The 21,477-nt window shown below is 52.7% G+C and overlaps 1 protein-coding gene and 1 long non-coding RNA gene across 4 annotated transcripts; one reads left to right on the top strand and one right to left on the bottom strand.

Annotated features, from left to right (window-relative positions):
- Positions 1 to 1,761: 1,761 nt before the first annotated feature.
- Positions 1,762 to 2,570, bottom strand: LOC129533793 (uncharacterized). Its single transcript, XR_008680159.2, has 2 exons — positions 2,503 to 2,570; positions 1,762 to 2,077 (listed from the first exon to the last, which is right to left on the bottom strand). It is a non-coding gene; the product is annotated as an uncharacterized lncRNA (long non-coding RNA).
- Positions 2,571 to 2,715: 145 nt separating this feature from the next.
- On the top strand, positions 2,716 to 13,594 carry LOC129533792 (TBC1 domain family member 3G-like). Of its 3 annotated transcripts, XM_063706486.1 has the most exons (15): positions 3,820 to 3,957; positions 4,235 to 4,307; positions 4,470 to 4,552; positions 5,833 to 5,872; positions 6,355 to 6,435; positions 6,879 to 6,986; positions 7,317 to 7,426; positions 8,665 to 8,713; positions 9,239 to 9,359; positions 10,075 to 10,169; positions 10,554 to 10,619; positions 11,083 to 11,182; positions 11,553 to 11,705; positions 12,668 to 13,106; positions 13,150 to 13,594. In XM_063706486.1, exons 1-15 carry the CDS (start codon positions 3,908 to 3,910, stop codon positions 13,277 to 13,279), a joined length of 1,698 nt encoding a protein of 565 aa, XP_063562556.1. In that variant the 5' UTR covers positions 3,820 to 3,907; the 3' UTR covers positions 13,280 to 13,594. The 3 variants fall into 3 exon arrangements, with proteins under 3 accessions (XP_055244301.2, XP_063562556.1, XP_063562555.1); XM_055388326.2 differs by lacking the exon at positions 3,820 to 3,957 and adding an exon at positions 2,716 to 2,792 and having other exon boundaries at positions 12,668 to 13,594; XM_063706485.1 differs by having other exon boundaries at positions 12,668 to 13,594.
- The last annotated feature ends 7,883 nt before the right edge of the window (positions 13,595 to 21,477 follow it).

The following is a 21,477-nucleotide window of genomic DNA, read 5'->3' as shown; positions in this document are numbered from 1 at the left end:
GCTGCCCCACACCCAGGCTCCAGAAGTTTCCCGGATCCAGGAGCTAAGGGCAGCCACTGGGTTCCATAGCCCCTAGTCCATGAGTCAGCCACCCCTCTGCATGCTGACAAACCTTGGCTCTCATGCCCCACCCCAAGCCAAGCACACAGCCCTGTCCCCCCACCAGCATTATTACCGCCTCCTGATTTTGGCCCTGACAGCCCTGCTTCCTGGTAACCTTGCCACCTCCCACCCTGCTCCAGGCAAGCCCAAAGGCCAGGCCCTCCACCCACCCTTCCTGGGGCCCACTCTACTATCTCCTTGCCCAGATGTCTTAACCTGGCTTTACCAAGATAGAATAAATAACAGGGATGAGGCCCCAGACTCCGCCAGGAAGATGTGCCAAAATACCCTCCATTTAGAAGCGGGAACAGTGATGGGGCCTATGGATGACCCCAGGATTGTCACCCATGCAGCAAGAAGGGCAAGGAGCCCGGTTTCCTGCCCTTACCTGGGGAGGACGTGGCCAGGGCTCCAAAAGGCCCTGGAGAGGGGTGGGCAGGAGAGCAGATCCACCCTCCTCTTGAGGAAGCAGCCACCATCCCCAGGAAGAGCAGATGGGGACACACAGGCAGAGTCCCCACGTGCTGTAGAGCAGGGCCAGCAGAACTGTACTCAGCCCCAGCCCCAGGGGAGCTGCAAGATAGACTGAGACCCTCACAGGTTGGGCTCTGTGTCCCTACCCAAGTCTCATCTGGAATTGTAATCCTCCTGTGTCAAGGGAGGAACCTGGTGGGAGGGGATGGGATCTGGGGACAGTTTCCCCCCTGCTGCTCCCCTGATAGTGAGGGAGTTCTCAGGAGAGCTGATGGTTTGAAAGTGTGGCACTTCCTGCTTCTCCGCTCACTCCCTCCTGCCGCCTTGTGGAGAAGGTGCCTGCTTCCCCTTCGCCTTCTGCCATGACTGTAAGTTCCCTGAACTGGGAGTCGATTAAACCTCTTTCCTTTATAAATTACCTAGGCTCAAGTATTTCTTTATAGCAGTGTGAAAACAAACTAATACCCCTTCCCTGAGGCGCCTTCTCCTTAGGCAACCTGCTGCCCCCATGCTCCTCCTCTGCCCCCTGTTCTTTCTTGTCCCCTCATGAGGCCCAAGTGATAAACAGGGCCAGCCCCAGCCCCAGCCCCAGCCCCAGCCCCAGCCCCAGCCCCATCCCCATCCTACTGCAGGCCTGTGTGGCTGCTGGAGAGGCCGTGTTCCTTTCCTCTCCCCGAGCCTGCCTGATATGCTTTCTGGATCCTGGAGGAAACTGACCCCCTATTCTCATACTGGTGCAACATCTTCCAACACCTCAAAGCTGTACCATTTGAGCCGGTCTTTTTTCTTGTCTCCACTTGCTAGGGCTGTCATTGGGACAGTCCTAGAGGGTGGTGCCAATGGATGAATGGATGGATGGACAGGAGTCCAGGGATGATGTCCCTGTCTGTCCTGAACCGGGCCCTTCCTCCAATGAGAAGCCTTCCTGAGTGAGTATATACAGTCATCCCTTGGTATCCATGGAGGATTAGTTCTAGGGTCCCCGGGAATGCCAAAATCCATGGATGCTCAAGTCTCTGATATAATAACATGGCCTAGTATTTACGTATAAGCTATGCGCATCCTCCCGTATATGTTAGACCGTTACTAGATTATTTATGATATGTAATACAATGCAGATGCTGCATAAATGGTCGTGATACTGTATTCTTTAGGGAATGATGACAAGAACAAAGTCTGCACATGTTCAATACAAACATAACCGTCCAATTTATTTTCTGAATATTTTCCATCTGCTGTTGCTGAATCTACAGATGCAGAGCTCCTGGATACGAGAGCCAAGTGTGCTTTGAGAGTAGGGTGGGTGAGGTTGCTAATGAGTAGAGGGGAGCAGGTGTTGATCAGGAGGGCCCTGCACTGGGGCATCTGGACGTCCTGCCTCAGGACTTGAGACTCCAGTTGGATGGCACAGGTAGACTCAGCCCAGGTCAAAGCCGTCCCCTTGAAGTTTCATTTTATCCCAAGCTCTTTCTGGCCCCTGGAATTTGGCATCCCCTAGGCCCTGCGTGGAAGGACAGATGAACCAGGTTTTAGATAACATGTCTAGAAGAGTGAGCCCCTCCTGTGTGCCCGGCACTTTCCCCACAGGATCCTCTAGCTGAAATATCTAAGGGTCATGGAGAGAAATACCCAGTTAAAATATCAGAAATGAAAAAGCGATACCATTAGAGACACTAAAAAGAACATTAGGTAATAGTATTAGCTTTTGTATTCTGAGATCCAACAGCAGCAGTCACTTCCCTCCACCCCTATGTGTATCCCAGGACCACCCTGGGCCGGGAGGGCTGAGGTTAGGGAGCAGCCATGGATGCTCTGATGCTGGCCCTGGGCCTCGGGAGTGACAGTGATGAGGAACTGGGTGCACACATGAGTGGGGCAGCCGGGCCTGGCCAGAGAAGCAGCACACACGTGCACAGACGTGTTTACCCACATACGCGTGTGCACGCATGTGCACAAACACATTGCAGGCAGGCATGTTGACGCCTCAGGCAGCGGAGGACCCTGACTCTGGGCGCTGCTGACCCAGGCAAGGCCCCATTGTGATGCGTGCCATGACCTCAGAATGTCACTGGTGCTTAGCACCTATCCGCTCTCTAGCCTGCCTCAGTGTTCTACAGCAGTTACACACAGGCAGTGGTATCTGTGAGCAGCTCTGTGGACTCAAAGGTTTTCTTCCTGAGAGGCATGACCCAGGCCAACTGATTCATCAGAATCAGGTGAGCGTGACCTGCTCTCTTCCCTCCAGGCGGACTTGGGGACAGTGGCTACGGTGCGGGCAGTGTTGGCCTCTGTGGGGCAGCTACCGAGGAGTGTCATCCCTGAGCACTCACCAGGCGCCCGTTCTACACTGCCCGTGTAGACGATTGGCTCTTTCGTCTCCATGGTGGCTTCGTAGAGTGGGTGCTGTTCCCAAATGTCCCCATTCGACAGATGAGACGTCTGGGGTCAGAGAGGCAGTAACCGGCCTGGGAATCCGGACATGACCCTGAGTTTTGCTCTCAGCCCTGCCGTGTGCTGTGCTGGAATTCAGGCCTGAACCCTGTGACCTCCCTGCCCTAGATCCCAAATCTGCCCAGGTTTCCGATCCCGATGGGGCAGAGCCTGGTCCTGGCAGAGCCACTGCTATAGAGCCACTGGTATAGATCCACTGGCATAGATCCACTGACGGTCCTCAGAACACCTCTGTGCCCTAAGCTAGGTCCCGATGGTCGCTGTGGGCCCCACTGAACACACATGGTCCCTTGTCCGGGGGAGCCTGCTGCCCTTGGGCAGCTGTGGAAAATGAAGGAGCCCTGGAGGGCTGGCTGAGGGGAGACTATCTTCCCTTGTGTTCAAAGGGGTCCGGGCACTAGGGTTCTCCCCAGGTATTTCTTGCTCTGTGTGGTCCTCTTGAGGCCTCGCCCTCCTTTTGCCTCGAGTATTCCCAGGAGGGACAGTCCATCCAGGTGTTCTCCAGGACCAAGGACCCACTGTTCTTCCTCAGTGACCCAGGAAAATGAAGCCTCCTCCTGTTGGGACGGCTCAGAATGGTGGACTCCACAGTCCCTCCGCGAGAGACGTGGTTTCCATGCGTACAATAGATCTTTCTCATCCCCCAAACCGAACACCCTCCTGCTCAACAGGCGTTATTCCTAAAGTGGCTTCACTGTTCAGACTGAAGAGCCACGGTAGCCAAAGTGATGAGCGGAGTAGAACCGAGCAGTCAGGAGAGATCTTGTTCCCTGTAGGAAACTGGGCATCTCTGAGGCCCTGAGCATCCCAGGAGGCCGATTGCACAGAGACCTCTGGTCGCTGACCCCAGTCTGCCTCCACATCCCTGGAATAGCCCATCATGGGCCCTTCACCCTTGGCAGGTGGAAACCATTCAACCTGCTGGGGCCGGTGTGTCCCCATTTCATGGCATTGGGGGACAACAGGATTCTCTGTCTAGGTCCCACTGTACTCAAGTCCTTGGGAAGATGCCCATCCCTGCTTGGGACTTGAGACTCCAGAGACTCGAGCAGCTGTGGGCCACTGGGTCTGGCCCCTTTTTACCTGGGGGCGGCGGTGGAATGGGGGTTACGCAGCCAGCCAGCATCTGGGAGCCCGGCGAGAGCGGTTCAGGTGTTCTCCGAAGCCGCCGCGTACAGTGTAACCTTTAGACAATTTTGTCTCACAGGATGGACGTGGTAGAGGTCGCGGGTAGTTGCTGGGCACAAGAGCGAGAGGACATCATTATGGAATACGAAAAGGTACAAGTCGGTCTGCTTCTTGGAGGGAGGCCTCTTCCAGTGTGCCCTGGTCAAAGGGTCCTGGGCTCCCTAGGAGCACAGGGCAGGGACGGGTGGCCAATGTCCCCAGGCCCTTGCACCCTTTACCTTGGACCCCTCACCAAGGCTCCCTCTGGGCTACAGGGACACCGAGCTGGGCTGTCAGAGGACAACGGGCCTAAGGCTTTTGGAGGCTACAACAACGTCGATCATTTGGGGATTGTACAGTGAGTCCTCTGCACTCCCCTCACCCCTAAAGCACCTGTCTCAGCTCAGGGATGGGTTTGCTTTTAGAAAGGCCTTTCTGATGCAGGACATGTCTCACCAGGTCGGGTCAACCTCCTTTCCAGGGACAGAACTCCTCCCTGACTCCCCTGCAGGTCCAGCCCGAGGTTGTTGTTAGGCCAGAGGTGTGGGGCCCATCTAGGGAGCCGGTGGGAATGGAGACTGGGCTAGGTCAGGCCCCTGGCCGCTCAGCAGTTCTGTCGGCAAGGAGCACAAGAGGGGCAGCCTGAGGGTCTGGCCCTGTCTACTTGGAGACAACCCCGGTGAGATGCAAGGGTTATGGCCACAGGGTGAGGGGACGCCTGGCCCAGCTTCAGGGCTGTTGTCCAGCAGGTCTCTGAGGGCCCACCTGCCCCTGTTCTCCCCCATTCCCCTAGAGCTACAGCCCTCACTGTCCCGTGAGGGGAAAAGGCATGGTGACAATGGGGGCTGTAGCCCTAGGAGAATGGGGGAGAAGATGGGCAGGGCCCCGTTCTGGGCATCTCACGGTGAGGCCAGGGAGGCAGCAGGGCTTGCGGCTAAAGACCTGGGTCTGGTGCTGGGAAGGGATCTGGGGCCGGGTAAGAGGAGCCCAGCCAGGAGCCCATCCCTCAGGGATCACAGGATGCAGAGACAGAGGATCCCTGGGGAGGTAGGGTGGGAGGGAGCTGATGAGCCGTGCCACTTCTGAAACGCAGGGTGTGTGGCTCGGGTGCAGGGAGAGGCAGGTGGATGCTGGGAGGTCAGAACCTGCAAGGGCCTTGGGGCTGTCAAGTGGGGTGGGCCTCTGGTGCACCCAGAGTACACCGGGCAGGTCTCAGGGCAGGCTCCCTTGACCCTGGCGGGGTGATGTGGGCACTCCCTGAGGGAGTCCTGTCAGGGCCCGGTCGCCCACCCTGGGCGGCCCCCATCCCATCTCAGGGCTAACCTTTCTCAGCTCCAGCAGAAAGCAACACCTCGAGTCCAGGACGGGCAGCCCCATTGGGCAGCCTGACCGCCCCCCATGCCAGGGGCCCCAGTAACCCCGGCCAGGCTGTCCCTACACTCCTTCTTCTCCCAGGTCCTGCCCTTCCTGGGAGTCAGCCCCACAGGAGGGCCCTTGTCCTCCCTTCCCTGTGCCTTCTCCTGGGCTGAGCCCTGAGCTGGAAAGGGACAGAGCCAGTCCTTTCTGGGGGTCGGCACCCAGGCTGGGGCCGCTCCAGGCCCCGTGCAGTTCCTCAGCTCTGCCTGGGTTGCCTTACAGTGAGACGGAGCTGCCTCCTCTGACTGCGCGGGAGGCGAAGGTAAAAGCCTGATGCATGGAGGGGCTGGTCCAGGGACGTAGGGACTGGGCGGGTGGTCAGTGAGGCAGAGGAAGCAGCTGGCCTGAGCGGTGGCGGGTGAGGGCAACACGCTGTCACTGGGAGGGGCAGCAGTCCCTGCTGGACCTGACCCCAGGTTGCTGTTCACTTTGGCAGTTTGATAAAATTCCAAAAGGAGAACCACAGTCCTGGCTTGGGGGTGGCTGCGCGCTTGTGTCAGGACCCCACCTAGAGGCTGGGACCTAAGACTGGTGTGTCTGTGGCCTGAGGATGGTACATCCCGGGGTCCCAAAGCCAGCCCACTGGTGCTCATTTGCTCAAAGGCTCTCAGCCCTTGAGGTCTGCCCTTCCCTGGCTCCTTCCAGCTGGCTCCCACCAGGGCTCCAGCGCCCAAGACCCAGCATCCGCGGGCGGCTCTGGGAAGCCTGGCAGCTCTGCTAACTCCAACATGCCTCATTTGACAGCAAATTCGGCGGGAGATCGGCCGAAAGAGCAACTGGGTGGATATGCTGGGAGCCTGGGAGAAATACAAAAGCAGCAGGAAGGTAATGTGTGGAGGGAGGAAGCACTCTCTGCAGAGACAGGGGACAGGCACCCATGGCTGTGGCCTGGCACCGTCAGCCTCTCAGAGGGTGGGTGGCACACTGTCCTCGCCCAGAGGACTGCAGGCCTGGTCGCCAGATTTCCTGCCTATTCGTGCAAGCATCACCTTGCTGGGAGGGAATCTGAATCTAGGGCTGGGACTACCCGGAGCTCAAGGCTAGGGATGCCCTGGTGACCTGAAGGAAGGAAAAGGTTCAGATCAGAGTTTCGACTCTGAGTGCCCATCCACTCTTTCAGTCCTGGGAAGGGAGACCCTGTCCCAGCTTGATCTCACCTCTACTGAGGAATCATGGGGCCAAAACCGACAATTTCCAGAATCCCCAGGCTCTGGTCCTCACTGGGGTCACCCCGTGGCCTGTGACACCAGATTGTTTTCTGCCGACAGCTCATAGATCGAGCGTACAAGGGAATGCCCATGAACATCCGGGGCTCGATGTGGTCAGTCCTCCTGAACATTGAGGAAATGAAGTTGAAAAACCCCGGAAGATACCAGGTATGCTCAGCCAGAGCACAACAAACAGGACAGGCCGTGTCAGGGGCCCAGGTCTCCAGCTGGAGGGAACGTCAAGACCACCCTGGGGAGCTGGGGGTGAAGGTCAGATGAACACCCTGGGCACAGACGGTGACACAGTCACCACAGACAAACTCAGCTCTGGTGACCCTCCCTGGCTTCAGTAACAAGCCAAAATGCAGCTTTCTGCAGAAGGAAACCTTCCTTCTGTCCTTCCTTCCCGAAGTGCTGACTGTGGGCTGACTGCCACTGGGGGCAGGGAGTCTTCCATCTGTCCTGAGACTGCTTCCTCCTCTTGGCCCTGCCCTACAGATCATGAAGGAGAAGGGCAAGAGGTCATCTGAGCACATCCAGCGCATCGACCGGGACATCAGCGGGACATTAAGGAAGCATATATTCTTCAGGGATCGATACGGAACCAAGTAAGCCTATGGGAGCCACAGGGTCCCAGCAGAGATGGGGTGAATGAGAGGGATGGGGTCTTCCCCGGAGCAGAAGCCAGGGTCACCCAGGAGGGATGACACAGCTGCCAAGAGCTCTCCCGGCCCAGGGAGCAGCCGGCACCATGAACCAAGCACCTCCCTGGTTCCAAGCCCTGGGCCAGACTGGAACATGTGGGGCCAGAACCCAGGAGGATCCTGAGGAGATGGAAGGCAGCAAACAAAATCATGCACAATGGTGAAAGGTGCTCTCCCTGACCCATGGGGACCCATGGTAGGACCCACGGGAGGGGCCCATGAGCGCCCCCAGGCAACAGTGACAGCACCAAATGCTGGGAGAATTAGGGGTCCTGGAAACTCTCATCCAGGTCCGCTGGGAACATGACATGGCACAGCCACGTTGGCAGCCAGTTGGGCAGTGGCTCACAAAGCTCGATGGACTTGAACCACACATCCCCAAAGTGTCACAGATATTGAACCCACTGATTTGGAAACTGACATCCACATGAAACCTGCATGCCAGGTTCACTGCTTGACTCCTCGTCACTCACACACGGAGCCTTTGGGGATGGCCTTCAACACGGGAATGGGGAGAGCAAGGCTGGTCCTCCCTTCAAATGGAAGACCCAGTGAGAAAAGGGAACGAGCCGGTGATGCCCGCACGAACGTGGGTGGATCCTAGATGCATTTTGCTGAGGGACAGAAGCCAGACCCAATAAGCTACCACAGTAGGATTCCCATTCCTAGGCCATTCTGGAAAAGGCCAAACCACAGGGACATAGAAGCAGTCTGGGTGGCCAGGGGCTGACAGATCGGGGAGAGGCTGGGTGCATAGGGGCCACCCTGGAGACTTGGAGGATGGAGTCGCCCCAGGAGGGGCTGGCGCGGTGGCCGGGAGACTCTGCACATTGGTTTGGAACCGTGGAGGAACTGTACACCCACAGACTGAACTGGCGTGTGTGCAAACTGAAAAAAAAAAAAAAAAAAAAATTCAGAGTGAAAAGGATCAGGCAAGTCACTGTACAACTGGGCTATTTGCATGTCACAGATGTGGATTTTACTGAAACATTTCTTCAAGAGTCTCAGGCCCTGAAGAGCTCACTGCTTATCTGGTGAATCATCTGAACCTGAAATGGGATTTGCTGTTAGGCTTTATAGACAAAGTGAAATTAACAACATCTGCACAAAACAAACCAAAGCCCCCTTTCTCTGTTTCCTAGGCAGCGGGAACTGCTCCACATCCTGCTGGCGTATGAGGAGTATAACCAGGTGAGTATTCCCGGCAGTGAGGTTCCCGGGCCATATTTCCATATCGACAGGAGTGGGTGTCTGGTGGGGGTGTCGTTGCTTCTTTTTAAGTTAGTATTTTTGACCCACCAGGATATAGGAGGTAGGATGTCAGCTCACCGCTGGCATAAACCTCCAAGGAAGGGGGTGGTCTCAAGGGGTCAAGCTGAGACACAAAGGAGTCAGGGTCTGGACTCCTGGTGTCACCTGGGCCTGACCACCACTTCTCAGAACAAGAAATGACGCCCTCCTCCTGGGGCTGCCCCAAAGCCCAGGAGCTTGGCAGCATCGCACACAGGATGGTGCTATCAGCAGACATTTTGGACAAGGTGCTGAAGTGCCTGATGGACTTGGCTCTTGTCATGAAATGAATGTGCATCCTGAGGAAGCCTCTTTTTCAGAGGAAGCCTCTCCAGTCACCTCTGCCCTCTCCAATGACATGAGTCCTCCCAGGTGACCTCAGCTCTCTGAGGTGATGTCCTTCCATGGTGACTCTGGCTCTTGCAGGAGGTGGGCTACTGCAGGGACCTGAGCCACATCGCCGCCTTGTTCCTCCTCTATCTTCCTGAGGAGGATGCATTCTGGGCGCTGGTGCAGCTGCTGGCCAGTGAGAGGCACTCCCTGCAGGGTAAGTGAACAGCTGCCCCGGGGACCTCCTGCAGCCAGACCTGGGGATGGCCACCCTGGCCAGGTGATCACAGCTTTCAGCCAAGGCACCCTCCTTGTGTCGCCAGCTTGTTGGGAGACTTTAGGATGTCTCTGCTGAGGGTCCCACAGGAGCCCACGGCTAACCCCCAAAGCCCAAATCAGACGCCTCTCATCCCCATCAGCAGAGGGCATCTCATCTTCCCCGTGGCCACCCTCTGTGTCCTGGAGCCACCACGCCCCCGGCTCTGATTCTCTGCAGCTGACTCTCCCCTCCCTGAGAGTCCTCCTGCCCTCCAGCTGCCTGGGCTTCTGCTGCCATCGGTGCCCACGAATGGGCCGACCAAGCCCAGGTGGCAGCATCTCCCCATCCCCTGTTCCCTGGCCCGACCCAACTACCAGGAGGTGACCGGGAAGCCCAGCGCCCACCCAGTTCCGGCCGCCCTGTCGTGGCCTGAAAGTCAGGCTTGCCCTTTTTGCACCCTGGCCCAGGAGGCCTCCAGGGGAACCTCCAGCCAGACTCCAGGGAATGTTCCCGCCCCACCTCCCCAGGGTAGAGGCCGCATGTTGGGGTCACCAGATGGGAGGGTGGGAGGCCTTGGGGTTTGGGGGCCTCTCCAGCTGCCCAGCTCTTGCAGCTGATGGCTCCACATCTTGCGGGAAGGCTCTGATTTCATGATGGGCTGGGGGTTTCTCAGGATTTCATAGCCCAAATGGCGGGACCGTCCAGGGGCTCCAAGACCAACAGGAGCATGAGGTAGCCACATCACAACCGAAGACCATGGGGAATCAGGTGAGTTTATGGTCCCCTCAGCTCTTCCCAGAGGCCCTGCCTCCCATGGGGCTTTAGGAGCAGGGGGGCTGGAGCCCCTCGTGGGGCTGGTGACTGGCTGAGTCCCAGCCAGGGCCTGACCTGGGACGTCGGGCTCTCCATGGGCTGGGAGTTGGTTTCCTTTCCTGCCCTGGAGGAGACAGAGGCACAGGGATGGGGGCCCAGCTCCCGCAGAGCAGGGCAAAGGGCAGTGTGTCCACCGGGAGTGTGGGAAGGTGACAGTGTTGTGGGGAGCTCTGGACACCACCCAGTGTTCTGCACTAGGGGAAGGGTCTTCAGAGGCCCTGGAAGAGGGAGGTTTTTAGGGCAGCCCAGTGGCCTGAGCACCTCTGTTGCTTCCATCAGGACAAGAAAGATCTACGTGGGCACTGTTCCCCGTTAGGCTGCCTCATCCGGCTATTGATTGACGGGGTAAGGAGGCATAGGGAGACCCTGGCTCAGGGACCTTCCTTGCCCTGCAGTGCCCTGCTTCCCCAGCCCGGGGGTCTGGCTCACTCCCAGCCCACAGGAGGCTCAGGCGGGTCCCCAAAGGACACACAAGCAAAACCCTCTGCCCAAGAGGGGTCATCCCAGGGCAATGGCTGGGGCTCAGGCCCAGCCTCATGGGCAGACTGGGCCAGGACCCCACTTGAGAGGGCTCAGGGAAGCCCCTAGCCCTGGGCAAGCCCCTCTCTCCAGGAGCCACATCCCCACTCAAATGAGTGCCCCCCATGAGGAGCTTCAAGACCTTGTCTGACCCAGCGTCCTGGAGGGCTCAGGCGACCCTCATGGGGAAGGTCACTGACTCTGGAGACTGAAGCCCCACTGTGTGCAGCTCGAGCCACCAGCTCCAGCCTGGAAGGACCAGGTTCTTTCACACCTGCTGTCCCCACAGATCTCTCTCGGGCTCACCCTGCGCCTGTGGGACGTGTATCTGGTAGAAGGCGAACAGGCGTTGATGCCGATAACAAGAATCGCCTTTAAGGTTCAGCAGAGTAAGTCTACGTGTGCCCAGCGGGGCCTGGGGAGCCCTGGGGTCAGACCCCGACTGGCCCGAGGGCAGCTTCCTCACACTGTCCTCATGATCCTCTGTTCTGGCCCAGAGGGAGGTCTGGCCAGGTGGGCTGGGCAGGACACTGTGACACCGAGCCCATCCCCCACATGACCCAGATGAAAGTCGAGAGTGTGGTGAGCACTTCCCTGTCCGGATCGCCCCCCAGCCACAGTCTCCTGTGTATATCTGGACGCCTGGGGTGGCCACAAAAGGATCCGGCACCGCCCAGTAGGAGACTGAAGTGGCCACGGGGTATGAGCTGTGACCATTCCCAGGTAACGCCCCTGGCCTGATATCCACCCTGTCCCTAGAGCGCCTCACGAAGACGTCCAGCTGTGGCCTGTGGGCACGTTTTCGCCACCGGTTCGTTGATACCTGGGCCAGGGATGATGACACCGTGCTCAAGCATCTTAGGGCCTCTATGAAGAAACTAACAAGAAAGCAGGGGGACCTGCCACCCCCAGGTGGGCTCCAGTGCCATGTCCCCTCCCATGTCACCCTCTGGGGTAGTCAATAGTAGGGGAGTGCCCGGGACCCGCAACCCTACTACCTGGGCCTTCCTCTTCACCTTTTCTTCCTCCTCTTCCTCCTGGACTCTAAGAAAGTACAGGAGGCCCACCGGTCCTCAGGCCAGGCGCTCAGTGCGTGTATACTGGACATGCTGTGCACGCAGGAGGGGGATGTGGGCAAGACCCTCCAACAAGCCCCCTCCCACTTTCCACGGTGTCTCCCTCTCCCCCTCGCAGGGCCCTCCAAGTTACTACAGGAGCCCAGACCCATTTATGGGAGACCCCGCCCCTCCCTGCAAGCACCCACAGCCTCAGAGAGCAGCAGAGGCCCCTCACTCCTGCACGCTCCTCCAAGGTTGCCAGGACAACAAGCCTGGAGCCAGGGAGACAAGGGAATCGGTGTCCCTGACCCACAGAGCATTCAGGGAGAGGGCACAGGCGGGACCCCGGGCCCAGAGCCAGAGCCAAGAGGTCAGCCAGAAGTGGGAACGGTCAGTCCTGGCATGGACTGGGCAGCCCAGGAGGGCAGAGGGTGACCCACATCTGGGCCCAATCACCCACGTGAGGTGACAAGGGGCTGGGTGACATCCAAGGCCCCTCCCACCTGAGTTCTGACTGGGGGCCGTATCCCAGGCCCAACAGCCCTGGGACGAAGGTGTGTGGCAGGAAGCCCCCAGCCAGTCTGAACCCTGGGGGCAGTCCCAGGAGCCACCCGCCATGCCACGACAGCTTCCCCACGCCAGGCAGCACGCATCCCACCCTCTGGGATCAGCAGACTACAGGCGTGTCCTCAGTGTCAGTCCACGGGGGCCACACAGAGACCCCGAGGACTCCAGAGACGCAGGCAGGTGGGGCCCAGCCCGGAAAGGCCTGCGTGGGCTCACTGGAGATGCTGACCGCGTCTGTTTTCCTTTCAGCCAAAGCCGAGCAAGGGTCGTCGGCATCCAGGCCTGTGCCGGCTTCACGTGGCGGGAAGACCCTCTGCAAGGGGGACAGGCAGGCCCCTCCAGGCCCACCAGCCCGGTTCCCGCGGCCCATTTGGTCAGCTTCCCCGCCACGGGCACCTCGTTCTTCCACACCCTGTCCTGGTGGGGCTGTCCGGGAAGACACCTACCCTGTGGGCACTCAGGGTGTGCCCAGCCCGGCCCTGGCTCAGGGAAGACCTCAGGTTTCCTGGAGATTCCTGCAGTGGAACTCCATGCCCCGCCTCCCAACAGACCTGGACGTAGAGGGCCCTTGGTTCCGCCATTATGATTTCAGACAGAGCTGCTGGGTCCGTGCCATATCCCAGGAGGACCAGCTGGCCCCCTGCTGGCAGGCTGAACACCCTGCAGAGCGGGTGAGATTGGCTTTCGCTGCACTGAGCCACAACGTGGGCATGGGCTTCCCGGCCCTGCAGTGCACCCAGCACTGATTCCGACCAGGGCACCCCCTTCAGAGCTAGGGACGAACAGCAGTGTGCTCCCACCTCGGGGCCTTGCCCCTGCGGCCTCCACTTGGAAAGTTCTCAGTTCCCTCCAGGCTTCTAGAAGCATCTGGGCCAGGGCTCATGGCTGGATAATTTCCCTAGGCTTAACAACCCAAGCAAGCTTCGCATCCTCGTTTTATTTTTGGTTAAACTTATGAGAATGTATTAAGAAGGAGTGCAGCTCGAGAGACATTCAGAGATGGAACACACCAGACCCCAGATCACAAAGCCAACCATGCCCAGCCCCTCCCAACACCCCCAGCCCCAGGACCATCGTTCTGAATTCTGACGACACCGTGAGCCTGCCTTTGTACTTTAAACTCATGGAAGGATAACCACCTTCACGTTTTGAAATAAATGTTTCCTGTTGAAATTATTTTAGATTTTAGACAGAAATATTGAAAAGGCACTATTGTGTCCTCCTTTACCTTCCATCCAGCTGCCCCTAGTAATGATGTTTTGCAGTCCCATGGCACATAAGAAATTTAGGCCGGGTGTGGTGGCTCACACCTGTAATCCCAGCAATTTGAGAGGTCGAGGCGGGAGGTTCAGGTTCACTTGAGTCTAGAAGTCTGAGACCAGCCGGGGAAACCTAGGTGGACCCGGTCTCTAGAGAAAAGTCAAAGAAATTAGCCAGGCATGGTGGCATGTGCCTATAATCCCACCTAGTCAGGAGGCTGAGGCAGGAGGATTGCTGGAGCCCACGAGTTCCAGGAAGCAGTGAGCCATGATTGCACCACTGCACTCCAGCCTGGGTGACAGAGTGAGACTTTATCTCTTAAAAAAATTTAAGAAATTTAATGTGGGTACAATTCTATTAACTAAATAATAATGTGAACTATTATCTAAGGTTATGAAGGCTAGAATTATCCCATTTTTGCCTAACTTCTCGTACCTGTCCCAAGATCCCACCTTGGACTCACCCTCTGCCTTCAGCTCATGTCTCTTCAGCTTCCTCCACATGGTCCAGCAAACACACACCTGGGCCGAATGGTAGAGCTGATTGCTCATACACAAAGGTAGACCGGTGGGCAGGGATTTTCAGACTTATAGAGTAAATGAGTTTTCCTTGGTGTTCTGGAGAGCACCGTTTGAGAAACACTTTGACAGTGAATCTAGGCCTCAAGATCCATCAGCTGCTCTAGCTTGAATTTTGCTCAAGCTCAGTGAACACCTGCTCTGCCAGGTGCACGTGAAAGGGGCAAGGATGAGTAAGCTGTAGATAAAGAAGACAGGACGCAGGGGGTCTGTCTAAGCTGTATCCCCTGCCTTCAGCACTGAGGGATGAAATCCAACTCTTAGGGAACGGTGGCCACGTGCTGGGCCAGCCCCAGGCTCTCAGGATCTGACAGTGAGTGACACAGAGCCAGGCCTTGCCCTTGGGGAGCTCTCCAGCATACACCTCCCTCTCCCCTCCCAGCATCCCGCAAAGCAGGCATCAACGCCATTGTGAATGCACAGAGGAGGAACCTGACTGTTAGACCTGGGTTTTCCAGGGTTGCACGGCTTCTGGGAGACGGATGTGACCCTGAGTACGGGGCACAGGCCAGTGTAATGCCAGGATGGAATGAGCTGTGATCTGTGCTGCATAGAGGCCTAGGCCAAGGTGGGACTGATGCATGACCAGGTCCACCGGGTCACTGAAAACACTCTTGGGTCCTCACCTGCTGGTTCCCAGGAGTCCGGAACTGCCAGGAGAGTGGTGGCAGGTCCCCCATCCTCAGCTGGGTGGGCCTGGATAGAACAGCAAGGCGAGGGCACATTTCCCTGGCCATTCCCTCCAGGCACAGCTGTGACATGTTCATTCCAATTTTGGGGAAATATTTCCACACACACAGAATTGCAAAGAACAGGGGACATGGTGAGAGGCGTTTGCACATGGGATAGGCAGGATTTTGGAGGCAGAGCCTCCAGGGCTTGCCGATGGGTTAGCTGCAGGGCTTGAGAGGGAACGGAGAATCCAGGATGATGTGTTCAAATCGGTCCATTCACCTCTTCCATTCCACGCCTGTGCTGGGCACTGGGAGAGACAGATGCGCACAGGAGCACCAGGCTGGGGGAGGTGTGGGGGGAAGCCCAGAGTGTCTGGGCAGGGTAGGAAGCCCAGAGTGTCTACTGGGAGCTGAAGGCTTATGTCTACCTCAGTGCCGTCTGCGTTCTCTGTATGAACAAGTACAGGCTGAGCTTCCTGGAGGAGGAGCAGCTGCTGTTGCTGGTGACCAGCACGTTCGGGAACGGAGACTGCTCTGGTAACAGAGAGATGGGTGGCCTGAGGTCTGGATGGTCTAGGGGGTGATAGGGCACAGAAGGACCCAGGAAAGGGTCTGGGGGATGCAGGACGTTCTACATAGGGCATTTGGGAGTCAGTGCTCAGGTCACTCCAGGTCACTCAGGTCATTTGCCAGCCTCTGTCATAATTTTTGCCATATGAGAGAGCCACATTTCCTGTGACATAATTTAGATATTCCTGTGAATGGCCTACCTGTTTATATTTACAACTTCATGTTTAAAGGAAATTTGTATCACTCTCATAAATGGAAAGCCAGCAAAACGTAAATTCAATGAAAACAAAATTAAGTCAATGAACTTTAGCTAGATACTATTCCCTGACCAAGGCCTGCTGGAGGCGGTACAACCGGGTTTTGAATTGAGACCTGCCAAGCTTCTGAGTTTATTCTGTTTCCCCCACACCAAAGATCCTCAATACTGCATTACTGACATCAGGGGCCAGACAATTCTTTGCGATGGGGGCTGTCCTGCACCTGGCAGGATGTTTAGCAGCTTCTCTGGCCTCCACCCACTGGATGCCAGGGGAACGCAGAAAAGGCTTGCTTATTCTCCCATTTAATGCTCAGGACAATATCTGACATAAATGTTATGTCTTTTATTTTATAAATGAAGAAAATGAGACTCAGAAAGGTTTAAGTGAGTCACCTAAGAACACACAGACAGCAAGAGGTAGAACCCGAAACTGAACACAGGTGTTCACATGAGACAACAAAAAATTTCAGGTTCCAGCTTCCTTTGAGTCTCTCATTTCAACAATGGCCACCGTCTGCATATGAGCTGAAGTACAGGAAAGCTGGGCTGAACTATCCTCCCATCAGGCCTCGGAGCCCCAGACCAGAACCCCAGCCCAAGGTCTCCCAGTCAGGCCCGCTGGAGGGAGCTGGCATCCACACTAGCATGGTTTCTCAAAGCTACAGGGATGCCAGTCTCACCGCTGATGAAGAAAATGAAGGGCATTTGCTTCTCCTGCAGGCTGTCGGGATTTAACACAGATTCCTTTTCTTGCTGTCTTCTCCCATAGCACAAAACTGGGTGGTCCATCCCCCTCCTGGTGTCCCAAGGCTTTGTTGCATGTTCTCTTTAATTTCTCCCACTCTCACAGTGCACCCTACCCTCGTCTCCCTGGCAACCTTTCTGCTCTATCCTCTCGACACCTGGATCACAAGAACAGTTGGGAGGCCCCTTAACAAGCTACATCCCAAATTATCATTCCCCTTTGTCCTCAGCCAGTGCCCAGGTCCAACTTGCTCTCCTGGGGTGACTTTCTTTCCTGCCCAATATGGTTCCATCATCTGTAAATTGGGGATAATTAAAGTCTTGATCCTGATATTGGGCTCTCAAAGCAGAAGTAGCAAGCTCAGCCAAGTCACTTCAACAAGAGGAGACGTTCCTTGTGAACCAAAAGGGCACTGGTCACAAGGGCCGCTCCTTCTCTCAGGCCTCTCCAGCACGCCCTTGGCTCAGCCAAAGAAGAGACTCAGGCTGTGCTTCTGTGCTGTGGGGATAACGTAGGTACCTGGTCCTTGGCCCTGGGACTTTAACAGTTCCCTCTTGTGGCTCAGTTCTACAGCTTCAATGACACAAAGTGGCTTTTGCTCAAAATAGCCTTTGATAGGTTAAGGTACTCGTCTGCCACTCTAAGTCTGTGTGGAACAGACAGGGTTTTGCTTCACAGAGAAGATGCATAAAATTTGGTCTTAAAAATGAGTTCGCCATGCACACATACACACGAAAAAAGTAAATACTGCATTACTGTATATATGAGGTTCCAAAATAGGCAAAACTAATTTATGGTGACAGAATAGTGGTGACCTCTGAGGGTCAGTATCGACTGGGAGAGAACAGAAGAGAGCCTACTGGGGTGCTGGAAATGTTCTGTATCTTAATTTTGCAGGATAATTCCTTGGATGCATCCCTAAAAATTCAGTCAAGCTATGTAGTAAGATTTGTGCAGTTTGTGTAAGTAATAGGAGAGATAAGAGGGGGAACCTGTGGAGAAGCAGAACATTTCAAGATCTAGAAAGCAACATTTGCAAGGGTACACAGTGTTCAGACAGGGACCAAATCATAGAAACTACTAGGGCTTGCCATGCTGAAACGACTGACTTCAAACCATAGGGCATACGTACCTTCCACTGAAGAAGAGCACCTGAGTAAAATGACTAGAGGTGCATTTCAAAGATTATTCTATTGGAAATATAAAGAACGAATTGGAGGAGTAGGAGGCAAATAGTCCAAGGGACAGGTACAGACCTTTCTTTTTCTTTTTTTTTTTTTTGAGACAGGGTCTCCCTCTGTCACCCTAGCTGGAGTGCAGTTGTGCGATCATGGCTCACTGCAGCCTCTACTTCCTGCGCTCATGCAATCCTTCCGTCTCAGCCTCCCAAGTATCTGGGACTCCAGATGTGCGGACCACACCTGGCTAATTTTTTTATTTTGTTGTAGTGACAGGAATCTCACTGTTGTTTCCCAGGCTGGTCTTGAACTCCTGAACTCAGGCAATCTTCTGGCCTTGACCTCTCAAAGTGCTGGCATTACAGGTGTGGGCTACAGTGCCTGGCCTTATTAAAATGTTGATGTAATAAGTGGGACTACCTAGTGCTGTGCTTTCTCCTTAAAGGAGAAAGCTGACTGAATAAAACTAGCAGTAATAATCTGCTAAACTGTGCTTTCTACAGAGTAAATTTTGTTTGTCTCATGACATTTATGCAAATATTCAAATGTTTCAGGAATATAAACATTTAAAATTTGGGTTATAAATAATGCCTCCTGGCTCTGAAATTATCTGAATTCATGAAGCAATCAGTAGTAAATATTAAGGAAAAATGAAACACAGCCTTATATGCAAGGACAAGCACAAATTTCTAATTCTTGTTACAATTTGGGTACCCACCTGGTTTTGAAGGTGAGCCTTGGTTTGACTGGTTCTGAGACATTTCTCTCAAATAGCAAATGAGTAGTGGGTATGAATAGGGTACATTGGAAAGTCATGTCAAAATTCCATGTAATTTTTGGAGCGTTTTTTCTCCCATGTGATTTATATAATTTGACATGTGTATTCCTATGTAAAATATTTAACCACTTCTCTACAATAAGCATTAAGTGGGCTAATTAGTATGCTCTTCTTATTCCATATTTCTGTGATTTCTCTTATCTGGAATGACTTTTTTATGCTACCCATGCTGGAGTGCAGTGGCACATTTACTGCTCACTGCAGCCTCCACTCCCCAGGGTCAAGCCATCCTCCTATTTCAGCTTCCCTAGCAGCTAGGACTACAGGTGTGCACCACTATACCCTGCTAATTTTTGTGTTTTTTTTTGTAGAGATGGGGTTTTGCTATGTTGCCCTGGCTAGTCTTGAACTCCTGAGCTCAAGAGAGCCACCCACGGCAACCTCCCAAAGTGTTGGGATTACAGGTGTGAGCCACTGCACTCAGCTTCTTTTCTAATTTGTTTTTATTCTGAGATCAGATGAGATCGGCATGTTCAGGTTGGTATGGCCATAGACTGCTTTTGTCTATTCTAATAATTTTGTATTGTACAATGTGTTGGAAAGGCAAGATGAAGTTAGATTATGAAGGTTCATTTCCATTCAATTCTGTCTATCCTTCTGGACTTTGCCTAAATCTTACCTTCTTTGGAGCTTTCCTGAACTAACTTATCTCCTTTGAATTCTTACATTTGGATCCTTTGTATTTGAGTATTTTTACATATATATGTACATAAATAACACATGTTTTATGTGTATTAATTTACTCTCCCAACTAGATTGCAAGCTGCTTGAAGAGTAACCTTTTTTTAAAGTCAAAATGGACTGTTTTAAGCACAAATTTAGCATATGCTTGATGATTGAGAGAACCATATGGTTCCAGTCATTGGTGTGTCTGTATGATTGTGATATGTTGCTATTTAAAAATCAATAGCTATTTCTTATTTAGTTTTCTGTTAAGCCATAACCTTTTGCTCTCATTTATATGTCTTCTGAATGTTTAGTAACATGTGGCTCATATTTCAAACTCCCAATTTGGAAGTTTATAGCAATGTAACTGAAGTTTATAATTACAGGTCTCAGAGAACTGCACTACACAGAAGTTCTCTATGTGTTAGAAGAATTTATTAGAAGATAGACAATTGTAGGTTACACTGTAATTTAGAAGACTTTTGCGCATCTCATGTATTTGTGTCAGTTTGAGAATTTGAAAATGCCCCCAAAATGTCTGTTCTTCACTAGTGCCTCTTGTGATCCTGGCAGAGATAAGCTAAACTTTTGAAAGGGTAGACTTTTTCTGTTTATCTTAGTATCCTGAGTCCCTAAATCTGGAATGTAGTAGATGTTTGTGCATTTCCCTATGTCAGTGAAGTCAAAATACTACAGGTGGATTTTTCAGCTTTTCAAAGTTTTCACATTTACTAAGTCCTTCACAGTTATCTCCTACTAGTTAAAAAACTATTTGCCTCAATTTATGCCAGTGCTACTTTGACATTTGCATTGCTGTAAAACCCTTACTAAAAGGTATATTTTTCTGGTATATAAATACATGTATGCAGCTTTTCTCATATCTTTGAGAAAGCAAAAAATTGTACTAAATTATGATTTTGACTGTAATAGGATTATGGCTTAGTCATGATCAGTATTATATTTTCAACTATGTCTTACTAGGATTATTGTAAAAGACTTTCAAAATAGTTCATGTGAATTTTTGTCTCATCTTCACAAACTCAGGTATGTACATAGCTCTCCCCCACCTTCTCCTGGCTTTGGCAATTTATTTTATTTTTATTGTGGTTATATATTATATATATATAAAACATACCATTTACCATTTGAACTATTTTAAAAAGTGTACAATTAGTGGCATGAAGTACATTCACAATATTGTACAACCATCACCACTACCCATTTCCAGAACTTGTTCATCATCCCAAACAGAAATTCTGTATCCCTTTTTTTCCCCAGCCCCTGGTAACCTCTATTCTACTTTCTGTTTTTATGAATTTGCCTATTCTAGACACTTCATGTAAACAGAATCAAACAATATTTGACCTTTCTTATTTCACTTAGGATAATGTTTTCAAGGTTTATCCATGTTGTAGTACATAGCAGAATTTAATTTCTTTTTTTGACTGAATAATTTGTATATACTACATCTTGTTTGTACATCCATCTGTTGATGGGACATATTTGGGTTGTTTCCACCTTTTGGCTATTGTGAATAATGTTGCTGTGAACATTGGTGTGCAAATATCTATCTGAGTCCTGCTTTCACTTCTTTTGGATATAAACCTAGGAATGGAATTGCTGGGTCATATGGTAATTCTATATTTAACCTTTTAAGGAACAGCTAACCTGGTTTCCATGGCTTCTGTACCACTTTATATTTCCACCAGCAATGCACAAGTGCTCCTTCCATTTTCTCCATATCTACCCAATACTTGTTATTTTCTGTTTTCTTTTAATTAATAACCATCCTAATGGGTGTGACATAGTATTGTCATTTTGATTTTTAGCTTCCTAATGGCTAGTGCTAATGAGCATTTTTTTATGTGCTATTGGTCATTTGTATGTCTTTTTTGGAGAAATGTCTATTCAATCCTTTGCCCATTTTTGAATGGAGATGTGAGCTTTTTTGTTGTTGAGTTGTAGTTCTGTAGTTCTTTATACATTCTGGATATTATTCTCACATCAGATATATGATTTACAAATATTTTCTCCCAAATATTTCTGTGGGTTACAGATATATTAATATCTGTGGATTGTCTTTCATGATCTTGATAGGATCTTTTAATGCCCAAAAGTTTTTAATTTTGATGAAATAATGTATGTAGTTTTGAACTTAAACAATGTTACAGATTGCGCAAAGGATATAACCATGAAATTCTGATGGAGTGACCCCACAGCTGCAGAAAACCAGAATAGAAAGAACCCTACTCTAAAACCCAAAAGACTTCCCTAGATAGAGTCCTTCGAAA

Source organism: Gorilla gorilla, chromosome 4 (assembly GCF_029281585.2).
Source record: "Gorilla gorilla gorilla isolate KB3781 chromosome 4, NHGRI_mGorGor1-v2.1_pri, whole genome shotgun sequence".
Taxonomy (NCBI): Eukaryota; Metazoa; Chordata; class Mammalia; order Primates; family Hominidae; genus Gorilla; species Gorilla gorilla.
This window is presented reverse-complemented; position numbering and strand designations above follow the sequence as displayed.

Bases quoted from the DNA above. Each gene is read 5' to 3' on its own strand.
- LOC129533792 (XM_063706486.1), top strand. From the start codon at position 3,908: ATGGGCCCTTCACCCTTGGCAGGTGGAAACCATTCAACCTGCTGGGGC. The intron at 4,553-5,832 runs GTGAGTCCTCTG...GTTGCCTTACAG, and splicing joins GATCATTTGGGGATTGTACA to TGAGACGGAGCTGCCTCCTC. The intron at 6,987-7,316 runs GTATGCTCAGCC...CCTGCCCTACAG, and splicing joins AAAACCCCGGAAGATACCAG to ATCATGAAGGAGAAGGGCAA.